The 12,076-nt window shown below is 37.2% G+C and overlaps 1 protein-coding gene across 6 annotated transcripts in view; it reads right to left on the bottom strand.

The window, feature by feature from the left end:
* The window catches only part of RABGAP1L (RAB GTPase activating protein 1 like), a 677,120-nt gene that overhangs the window by 80,488 nt on the left and 584,556 nt on the right, over window positions 1-12,076 (bottom strand). Inside the window, exons 1-2 of one of the 6 annotated variants that reach the window (XM_061160761.1) lie at window positions 7,580-7,805; window positions 5,683-6,423 (exon numbers count right to left, since the gene is read on the bottom strand). The exons of 4 other annotated variants lie outside the window; for them this stretch is intronic. In XM_061160761.1, coding sequence (XP_061016744.1) covers window positions 5,683-5,793 — 111 coding nt within the window. In that variant the 5' untranslated portion in view covers window positions 5,794-6,423; window positions 7,580-7,805. Of the gene's footprint in view, window positions 1-5,682; window positions 6,424-7,579; window positions 7,806-12,076 lie in introns of those variants that run through there. One more of the 6 variants, XM_061160759.1, reaches the window with a different exon arrangement.

Raw genomic sequence — 12,076 nt, 5'->3', positions numbered from 1 at the left:
CCCCAGCCTCTGGGATCTAAAGCTTGATGATCTGAGGTGGAGCTGATGGAATAATAACAGAAATGAAGTACACAATAAATCTAATGTACTTGAACTACCCCCAGACCATCCCCTACACCCTGTCTGATAAAACAGGTCCCTGGTGTCAAAAAGGTTGGGGACCACTGTTCTATACCATCTGCATGGCAACAGACTTCAAGTTTTCTACAAGACTGATATCCTAATAGTGACCCCCTACCAAACAAAGCAATTCACTAGGGCAACCCAACTCGTACATTTGTCCACCCCTTGCCTTCTTCCATGGGCTTCCCTGGTGGCTCAGTGGTAAAGAACTGCCTGCCAATGCAGGAGATGTGGGTTTGATCCCTGGGTCAGGAAGATCCCCTGGAGAAGGAAGTGGCAACCCACTCCAATATCCTTGCCTGGGAAAACTCATGGACAGAGGAGCCTGGCAGGCTACAGTCCATGGGGTCGCAAAGAGTCGGACACAGCTTATCAACTAAACAACAACGCCTTCTTCCACATCCCTATGATGCCTTATCTGCTCACCATTCTCATCCTTTAGGCTTTCTTCAGGCAGTTACAAGGGGAGACAATTAGAGCTTTCACTCCTAAATGCTTTTAATCCTTGAAATAACCAAGTAATGTAATGCTACTATATCCCTCATTCAGATGCTTAGAGAAACTAAGTAATTTTCCAGTAAGCAGCAGATGTAAAACTTGAACTGGGAACCTTATAACCTTAAAGCCTCTGAAATAGTTAATCCCTCAGCCTTTGCACAAGCTGTTTTCACCCGGCTCAGAAAGGCCCTACTACTTTCCACTCTCTGGCAAACACCTGCTCAGCCTTCAAAGCTTCAATTAATTGCTTCCATCCCCTTTGGAATTCTGCCTCCACACTGAGTAACTATTCTCTACTTCATTCTACCCGATAACAGTAAATATCACCCCCATAAATATTGATTTTGCTTGTCTCTTTTATTTTAATATGAGATCTTTGGGTAAAGGATATTCTATTCATACCCAGCATATTGCAGTAATCCCAAAATGTTTATAACATTACATACTGGATAAAACAACGTTCCCTTCATTATAGATTAAAAAGTTGAAATAATTCAGCAGAACTTAAGTTAACATTTAACCTGAAATATACAAGCTTGACAGACTATGCATTGGTTATTAGGTTTATTCATTTTTAAACATTAAATCATACATTCTGAATTTAAATACATATTCAAAGCTTCCTTCTGGAATGCATAACAAATGTAACAGGTGTGATCTTTTCCCTTTATTTACACTAGTCAAGTATAAAAATAATTAGAAATGGTGAACATGGTAGAGAAGAACACTGGTGGTTCCACTAGGAGACAGAAGGCCCTGACTGAGGAAAACTTAAGAGTCTCCCTCTTTCGGTTGTTATTATTGGTTGTTATCATTCCTGTGTGAGCACCTTGCAATAAGCGGAGGATGAGGAAACGGGTACAATTTTTTCTCAAAATGAAAGAGTTACTTTCAGCCAATGAACAACAAAAGGAAAACTAAGCTGTTGGATTTAAGGAAAGGCAAGAATACTGTGTCCAATGAGGTAGCTTTCTCAATGCTTCTGAGTCATTTTGATTAGACTGGATTTTCACCTTACATACCAACTTATTTACACTGTAATTTACAAGTTCCTAAGTTCTAATACCACCCTTATGGCAGAAAGTGAAGAGGAACTAAAAAGCCTCTTGATGAAAGTGAAAGAGGAGAGTGAAAAAGTTGGCTTAAAGCCCAACATTCAGAAAACTAAGATCATGGCATCTGGTCCCATCACTTCATGGCAAATAGACGGGGTAACAGTGGAAGCAGTGTCAGACTTTATTTTTTTGGGCTCCAAAATCACTGCAGATGGTGATTGCAGCCATGAAATTAAAAGACACTTACTCCTTGGAAGGAAAGCTATGACCAACCTAGATAGCATATTAAAAAGCAGAGACATTACTTTGCCAACAAAGGTCCATCTAGTAAAGGCTATGGTTTTTCCAGTGGTCATGTATGGATGTGAGAGTTGGACTGTGAAGAAAGCTGAGTGCTGAAAAATTGATGCTTTTGAACTGTGGTGTTGGAGAAGACTCTTGAGAGTCCCTTGGACTGCAAGGAGATCCAACCAGTCCATCCTAAAGGAGATCAGTCCTGGGTGTTCATTGGAAGGACTGATGCTGAAGCTGAAACTCCAATACTTTGGCCACCTCATGTGAAGAGATGACTCACTGGAAAATACCCTGATGCTGGGAGGGATTGGGGGCAGGAGGAGAAGGGGACGACAGAGGATGAGATGGCTGGATGGCATCACCGACTCGATGGGCATGAGTTTGAGTAAACTCCAGAAGTTGGTGATGGACAGGGAGGCCTGGCGTGCTGTGATTCATGGGGTTGCAAAGAGTCGGACACAACTGAGCGACTGAACTGAACTGAAGTTCTAATAATCGTCACTCTAGGCTTTTGTTTAGCTTATCTTAGCAACTACAGTATTGATGTGTATAACCTTATGTTGTGTGTGTGTATGAATAATCTGGATGATAAAAGAGAGATTATACCTGACTTCCTTATTCTTTTTTCTTATCTGTTTTATCAAAAGGGCCTATATAAAGGGATCTGTGATTTTCTTCATTATCATTCATTTTTAAAGGATCAACAGGATACAGCCATATTTTCAAAGTGTGAATCAAGACATTTCTGAAATCAATGGTTGTACATAACTATCTTTAAAACAAATATAACAGAGCAGGAAAAAAAAAGTGAACATCACATGTAGTAATAGTAAGTATGGTTTAGTCAAATTTTCTTTCAGGTTTGTGTGTACAATGTCGGGAGATGTATTTTTCACCGTGTCTCCATCAAAGATGTCAGAAAGCCACAGAGTTACTTATGAACAAGAAAAGATTCAGTGTCCACACCAAAACCACTGTACTTAATGGCATTACTATCATTTAAGGAATCAAGATAACTCTCATTATGAAACAAAGTCCAATTACAGAAAGATATTAATTAATCCTATACTAGGAAAGTTTCTAAATACCCTTATAAAAGTCAACCTAAACCCAGGGGATTTTATATGTTAGTAAGAATGTAATTTGCTTTACAGTGCAGTAATAAATCACACTGAGAAGCAATTTACTTTATACTGCGGAAAATCTCAGTATTTATCCCTTTTATGCGATTTTTTAAAGGATTCATCTCGGACAAAGCAGAAAACTCAATATGGAATCAAAAGCAAATAATAAATATTTTATCTTACCACAATTTTAGTATAACTTTCCCAGACAAACTAAAACCAAACTATCACTTCCAAAAGATGATACCAGTAAATAAACTCTTTCAAATTTCAAACCGAATAAAAAGAACTAAGAATCTCCAGCATGTTCTGTAATCAATTTAACATCCTAACATTTATACTATTTAAAAGTTCGGTGTATAGAGCTATATTTTGTGTCTTTATCATGCCTCTGAGATTTTCCATGCTAGTGACCAAATTTCATGTCAAATAAGCTCCTGGGCTAAATCCCCTTAGGGGGAGCTGGAATTGCATCAAGGCATAATATATGTCAATATGCAGAATATGGAAGAGTGTTTCCTGGTAAGCACATCAATAGTCATTCATTCATTCATTTTCTCTCTTCCTGTCTCTCTGTATGTGTATAAGCACACAACCCAAGTGTCTTATATTTATTGAGTATACGAGGCTCCCCATGACCGGGTCACTGCCTACCTCTTCCACATCTTCTGTCCTCTACATTGGGTTACTTTACATCTCTGTTTTTGTTCTTCTCCCCTTTGACCTGTAAAATTACTACACATTTTTGAAGACTCAGGTCAGATCCCTTAAAAGGACCTTGATAGGACTATTAGAAAACAGTGAAACAGAATTTTGAATTTTCTGGATAAGTGTTCATGATGGAATATTATAAAATTAATGGCTAAAATGAAGCTTAAAGATTACTCACAACTGTGAACTAACCTATCCTGACTTAGTATATATACATATTTATGGTTAACTAAGGATTGACAATAATCTCCATATAATACATATAATTATAAAAATATAAATTATGTATATTAAACAGGAAAAGAATGCAATAGGCTGGATATTTTTGTACAAATGAACACTTAGAAAAGTATATTATGGTTTTGTTTTTGCTTTGCTTTTTTGATCTAGCTCATTCTTTTAAACTGTAGCTATAAAACATTTACAAAATGAGAAAGTATAATGAATTCCTATGTACTCCTCTTCTGTTTCAAAAATTATCAACACCTATTCATTTAGTTTTACCCACATCACCAACCTCTTTACTGGACCATTTTGAATCTTTGCAGACATTAACTATCCTTACCTATCTTGTTTATAATCATTAACTATATCCATACATCTCTCTAAATCATCATTTTAAACACAATCAAAATATTACTGCACACACACAAACTGAGTACTTCTCAGTATTACTAAATATCTAATTAGTGGTCAAATTTTCCCTGATTACCTTATAGATTTTTTTTATGGTGTCAACAGTACACCGAAACAAGGTCAGTATACTGCATCAAGCTAATATTTCCCTTAAGCCTTTGAAAATTAACCTATGAGTTACCCCTCCACCATTTTTTTTTAATTACAATATATTGTTTGAAGAAATTGCCACATTGTGTTAAGGTTCCTATGTCTTAGAATAGAGAATTATGGTTTCATACTAGTAAGATGGTGGCTCAATGGTAAAAGAATTCACCTGCAAATCAGGAGACACAGGAGACACGGATTTGATCCCTGGGTCGGGAGACCCCCTGGAGGAGGAAATGGCAACCCACTCCAGTATTCTTGCTGGGGAAATCCTATGGACAGAGGAGCCTGGCGGGCTATAGTCCATGGGGTCACAAGATTCAGACACAACTTAGTGACTAAACAAAAACAACTAGTAAGATAATCTTTATTATTGCTCATTCTGTTGCTTATGATTGAGTACTATTGAATAGAAGAGGTCACTATGACAACAGTCAGGAAAGTATGTTTAAAAGATATGGATCAATGACCGATATAAGGATGACATTTACACAGAAGAAACAAACATTTGCAAGGACTTTGTTTTTCTATTATGCCAGGTCATGCAAACTAAGACTCTTGGAGAATGGTTAAAAAAAAAAGGTTACAAATTTAAATCCCAACTAAAATTATATTTATAATAGTTCCTAGTAATAACGTAAAGACTGAAAGTTATCTGATTTTTAGATAGCTCAATTCTTAATGTCTCTGTTATGGCCCACTGGTAAAAATGCTCCACTTCAGAAATACTGAATTATATATGTGTAAATGTACAGGTAGCCCTCACCTAATAACCATATATGTACATACAAGGCAAACACATGGGAAAATATTATGTTTGGCATTATAAAACTTCTTTCAACCTCACTACATAAAAAAGCATTAACCTAGGTTTTACTTCTGGGACACCTTAAATGTACTACTAAGGTATAATAGTGTTTACTTATATAAATAAAACCATGAAAACCTGTAGACCTTGTTGCAGCTGTAACAATGTCAACAGCAATACTTCTATTTTAATTCCTAGGAAGTTATGCCTCAACTGCTACACGAGTACAACTATCATATTAGAAAAGAAATAACAGCCCGAGAAGAATGTGCAAGGCCCCACCTACCATAGACCTGGGCTTGCTGATGGCCACCAGACTAGTGAGGAAGTCTTCGTCGTGCAGCTGGCTGAAAACATGGGCGTCATAGGCTACCATAATGGAGATTTCTTCCATCATCTTGCCAGCTGGTCTTTCCACAGCAGCAGCTGCTGTCCCAGCTCCAGACCAGACTACCCAGGGGAAAATCCTATTGCAGCTTGGTGCCAATGCACACACCCACCTGAGTCTGAGGGGGTGGAGTGTCAAAAATCCAGAGAAGGGGAAAAAAAAGCAGCTGCTATCATAGGCTTGTCTAGAAATTCACCCCCAGTAGAAAACTGAGTGAGGTCTCTTTATCTACGGAGGAAGTATATACTATAAACACCTTCTGCATTCTTAACAGAGCAGCTGGAAAATTGAGTTTTTGGAAATCTTCTTTAAACTTCAAAAAAGTCTCCTAACTGGAAATATCCTAGAGCAAAAATGGGGGAAAAAAAAAAAAAGGAAACCAAAAACCACAAAAATTGATGTTATGTTCTCGAGAATTTTTTTAAGTTTATCTTCTTACTTCAGTATTACTTATATCAAGATTTGTCTTCTTGGAGAAGATGTAGATTTTCTTACTGCTTATTTGTTTCACGTTCACAGCAAACAAATAGATGGTAACATTTAAATTTTCAGAATTTATAGAATTCTTGGTGTAATTAAAAATTATCTCAAGAAGCGTGAAAAAAAAAAAAAAAGGTTCCTTTTCCCCTCTGAGTATTTCTGTTAAAAACAAAAAGTACCAAAATATAAAAATGAAACAGACTGCAATATCAGTTAATAACCATTTCCTCTTCTCCCATTAAAAAAAACAACAAATATTTTAAACAGAATTCTTGATTTTCAGAGAATTTAGTTTTCCGCTGTTATTCTGAAAACAACACAAGGTTGTCATTTCTAAACTGATTATTATTCTCCCATGATAAAAGTTCTCTTTGTCTATTTTTAAGCTTAGAGATTTCTTTTAATTACCCCCAAATCAGCAGATAGTAATGAACTACTGGTGCCTTACTTAGCTATGAGAAGCGTCTTTTTAAGTACAGCTGAAGACAGTAAATGAACCTCAATGTGCCCTGATGAAAAATGTGAAAACTGCCCAAATTATCATTACAAGGTTGCCTAAATCACCAGGAAATATAATGCAGGCTAATTCCATGGGGAAAGTATTAAGCAAATAAAAAGGGAGGAGGGCAGATAAAGCTCCTCCCGAAGTTGTTTTGCCAGTATTTCTAATTAAGCTATTATCTTCTCTGCTTTTTCCAGAGTATGACAGTGCAATACTATGAGAAATATTTGTTAGAATTAGAAATAAACTGGGAATGTTTATCTTTAATCAAATACAATGTTTAGTCCTAATTACCCATAGTAGTATTATGTTATTTAGTTTGCTTGTTTTTCAAAAAACAAGACTTGGAATGAAATTTCTAGTGCCTATTTTTCCTTCTCTTTCCAAAGTATTTCCACCTAGATGAACATGATTACTTAAATAGTACCCTGTTCTATTTAAATGTGATTAGAAGAGTTTTGCGACACACAAACACACACACACACACACACACACACACACACACACAAAGAGTGGGGAAACACCTTACTGCTTACTGCCAGGAAACAGAAGCAAGACTAATAGGCTTATTTTAAACCGAAAATGCAATACTTTAAATAAATCCTCAAGATTAAAACAGCTTCAAACTGTGTTTGACCCATGCTGGAGCTGGTAAAGCATTTTCACTTCATTTTTTTTCCCCCTACAAGGCACTTGTGCCTTTTAAGCATTATTTTTCTTAAAAATTCTTCCCGCACTCAACACTGACTAACCCGGTAAAGATTAAATGATCATCAGGAGATGAGGTATTCTAAAGCGTCAGGCAGTTCATACCTTTTTAATTCCTTTTTATCTTTTCAGAAGTACTTGAAAAGATACTGGGACTCCTCTCGTGCATTCACTAGCACCAGAAGGCTTCCGATTTATCTCGCAGGACCACTTTCTAGCTGTGAAAGCAATTCCTCTGGCTTTCATATTTTCCTTGGCTTCAGTGACTCAGTGCTTCCACACTGGTATCTGAATCAGGTGCGCTGACAAAGACACCTGTTGTGGAAGGTAAAGAAACCACTTCCCACAATGCCTTATTCCCTGCTGGCAACCGCCCAGGGGCAAACAAGAATTATGACCGCATTTGAGCAGTTGCCTGTGCAGCCTGGGAGAACACATTCAGTTAAACAATAGGTAATCTTCTTGGTTAAGAACACTCATAACCAAGAAAAAAAAAAAAAGAAAGGACCAGGGAAAATGTATTAAATAGTTTTAGGTGCTGTGTTACAAAGTCATAAAACTTTTAAGGCAGTAGGGCTATAGGAGTGCAAAACACTTTTAGAAACATAATCAAAGGCTGTAAAGACGGTTTTAAAATGACAAAAAAAAGCTAACCACTTCAAATAATTAAGTCCTTTTAGAGCTCCACGTGGGTTGTTAGGTGAACAATTAGGTATTTTTACAAAGCTCCTGATTTATTATCTTCAAAAGACTGTTCCAATTAGCCAGAGTGCCTTAGAATTATCTGTAACAGTTTGTGTCTCAATCCAAGAAGTCTTCTCTAGTAGCCACACTGCATACGCTTACTAGAACAAGGGCTCCGTAAGTTTTGTACGTATCCTTCATTTTTCTGTCACCCTTAAATATTCCTCCAGATTTTACAGTCTGAGAAACAAAAATTTTAATGTCCCTTTTTCATATGTTAAATGTATATCTGTGGTCCCCCCAAAAAAGCATACTTCTATGGCTGATTCATGTTGATGTTTGCCAGAAAACAAAATTCTGTAAAGCAATTATCCCTCGATTAAAAAAAAAAAATTTTAGCAAACCAATGATCTATTCTTTAAAAAACTGTCTTTATACTACCTTTTTCTCTTTTCCTAAAGATTCTTTTCTCCAGTCTCAGAAATAAACAGCTATTACCCCCCTTCCAGACTTCAGGAGTCATTGTACACAGTCCTGTTTACATGCAGTACTTCACTGCCTTGTAAGACATCTTTCTGACTCGTTTGCCTTTTCCCCAGTGAACTGGACCCACGGGTCTCCCCGGATGGTTCCCACCTGAGCTTCTGCAGTCACTGACTTCACACCATTCAGAGCCACTGAAAGAAAGGTATGGGCGGAGGGGGGAATTACCTGCAATCAAGGAGTGTACTGCCGACTGCACCAGTTGCTGCTAAAATTCACCAGGAGAGGACTGTGTATTAAATGGGCAGCAGAAAATAAAGCATTTGTGGTAACCAATAGAGGGGCTCCAGTTCCAGCAGGAACAAGCTAGCTGTCTGTCCCAGGGCAAGTCACTTAACCTCCCAAGGTTTCAATTTCCTCGTGGTCATGTAAATTGAGAGGGACGGAATAGATGAGAGGTTTTCCTGTGTGCTCAGAAAGAGTCAAAAGCAGTGTGTCCTTTTCCGCTCCACTAAATAGGCTTATTGGAGGATTTGAAGGTGAGAATACCTTTTTAATCTCTATCAGGATGAATCACAAAGGGTAACATTAATCCCAGATGTTAGGAAAGTACCCCCCACGGTTGCTATAATGTGTCCCAACAAATGCTGTCTACTTTGTACCCGAAATTGGATTTTCTAACATCAACTCTTTTGCTTTTAAAAGATTTGGTGACAGTTGTTGCACTTTTTATTAGTTACTCTTTACAGTCTTTCTATTCAGAAGCCAAACTGGCTACAAAATAATTTTCAAAAGGCTTCTAGATCTCATTAAGATAAAAAAAATTAACAAATATTAATAAATATCTCTAATGATTTTTGAATGCTGTTTTTAAAAATTTTTTACACAGATTTTACTCTATTAGCTGATTGTGTTCCAAAGGCTATTCTTCTGGGATTATTCCTATTTAACACAAATATACCTGGGTCATACTAAATGAGCGTGAGTCTAATAAACCATTCCTGGCCTTCAGAGAACATCTATTCTCAAGAGTCAAATTTAGTAAAAGCCAAAATAAAAATCAAGAGAAGCCTGAATAAGATGTGAACATTTTCTATTTCTGTGTTCTCCCCAAATGCAGCAAAGTAAAGTAGTTTAATCATGGGAGCAGTATTTTGTTATCCACCATCAAAGCAGCAAATACATTTAAAAAATGAACACACATCATTAAAAAATTATCTCACCTCACAAGAGTGGCTTTAGAGACCCTTTTTCCCATGCCTCAGGTTCTACCTGTAGAACATTCTCATCACAACAGCCATAAAATCAGGATAAGACAGAAGACAAAACCACCATGACAGAAATATGGCCTAGAGGACAGAAAGGTCTCCTGTGCCCCCACCACATACTGACAAAGCCTGATAGAGACCATTTTTTTCTTCCCCAGGGGTTCGTCTAATCATTCAGTAACATCTTTATAGATTCAATTAATAATATAATAGATTCAATTAAATATAAATATTCATGAAAATATATGAATATTCATGGAGTATACACAGCTCAGTTTTAACAGACTGTCGCAAAACGTTCATGGTGTTGACATAGAGATAAAGAACTCTAAGAAAGACAAAATTCTACTCTTTCTTAATCACAGAAAAGCAATATTCCAAGGAGGTTTCTCTTTACATGTAGGTGTGCACATTACTAAAACCCAAGTGCTCTCAGTGGAGGAACAAGAGATAAAATGAGAGAGAAACCATAGAAATATCAATAGAAGAAAACTTCTCAGAAGATTTTGGATTTCAGAATAGTCCAGTAACATACTGAGTTTTACAAAGGGAAAAAAAGAAGTAGAAGATAAATTAAAGAAATCTTGGTTCTTTTCAAAATCATGCGAATGTAAATAAAGAAAACCATTATTCTTGTGTCAAATTCCAACCGTTCAGCTCATTACCTTTCTTATCTTTGCCAGTAATTGCTAGGCAAATTCAAAACCTCAGAAAACACAGATTATTTAAAAAAAAAAAAAAAAATCCCTAGAGTTAAACTAAGAAAACAAAAACCAGGGGGACACAAATACTTGCTTAACAGTTATACTGGGTATCTTACTCCTTTCATTTGCATCTCACTGCAAAGAATGAAGGGGAGGTACATTCCAGACTATGAAAGAGTAGCTGCAAGCTCTAACAAGTCAGCTTTCTACCACATTTGTAACTCTAAAACCCACAGCTAACTATTAGAAACAAGACAACAGGTCCAACATGGAGTTCCTTATGCTAAAGCCCCATGTCACCAAAGACTGCTACAGTTTCTACTCTCCCAGAAATGAAATCTTAAACCAGGAATCACCTGACCAGCACTAGTTAGGTAATCTGCCTGATACAGCAGGTGAATTTCCCCTAAGGGAAAGGGATCTCCCCATAACCACTCCACTTTTTTGTCCAGTTTAACTTTCTTGGTTCTGCTCCGTTCTGCCTATAAAAGTACAACTCCTCAGAGTGCCATTCTATCTGCTAGACTGGCTGCTTCCAATGCATGAATTGTTGAATAAAGGCAGTGAGATCTTTAAAATTTACTCACTTGAATTTTCTTTCTTAACACAACATATCCACTTAAATTTTACCTAACCAAAATAAATATTTCAAGTGCTCCTAAGCATTCACTGTTGAAGCCTGGCTTAGAGATTTTGAGCATTACTTTGCTAGCGTGTGACATGAGAGCAACTGTGTGGTAATTGTAGCAAAGTAGCACACTAGCAAAGTAATGCTCAAAATTCTCCAAGCCAGGCTTCAACAGTATGTGAACCATAAACTTGCAGATGTTCAAGCTGGATAGAGAAAAGGCAGAGGAACCAGAGATCAAATTGCCAACATCCGCTGGATCATCGAAAAAGCAAAAGAGTTCCAAAAAAACATCTACTTCTGCTTTATTGACTATGCCAAAGCCTTTGACTGGTGTGTGGATCACACCAAACTATGGAAAATTCTTAAAGAGATAAGAATACCAGACCACCTGACCTGCCTCCTGAGAAATCTGTAGGCAGGTCAAGAAGCAACAGTTAGAAGTAGACATGGAACAACAGACTGGTTCCAAATCTGGAAAGAAGTATGTCAAGGCTGTATATTGTCACTCTGCTTATTTAACTTATATGTAGAGTACACCATGAGAAATGCTGGGCTGGAATCAAGATTGCCAGCAGAAATATCAATAACCTCAGATATGCAGGTGACACCACACTTATGGCAGAAAGCGAAGAAGAACTAAAGAGCCTCTTGATGAAAGAGGAGAGTGAAAAAATTGGCCTAAAACTCAACACTTAGAAAACTAAGATCATGGCATCCAGTCCCATCACTTCATGGCAAATAGATGAGAAACAGTGGAAACAGTGGCAGAATTTTATTCTTTAGGGCTCCAAAATCACTGCAGATGGTGACTGCAGCCATGAAATTAAAAGAC

The sequence above is a fragment of the Dama dama genome, chromosome 14 (genome assembly GCF_033118175.1).
Source record: "Dama dama isolate Ldn47 chromosome 14, ASM3311817v1, whole genome shotgun sequence".
Classification (NCBI taxonomy): domain Eukaryota; kingdom Metazoa; phylum Chordata; class Mammalia; order Artiodactyla; family Cervidae; genus Dama; species Dama dama.
Note: the sequence above shows the minus strand (reverse complement) of the source record. Positions and strands in the feature narration are given on the sequence as shown.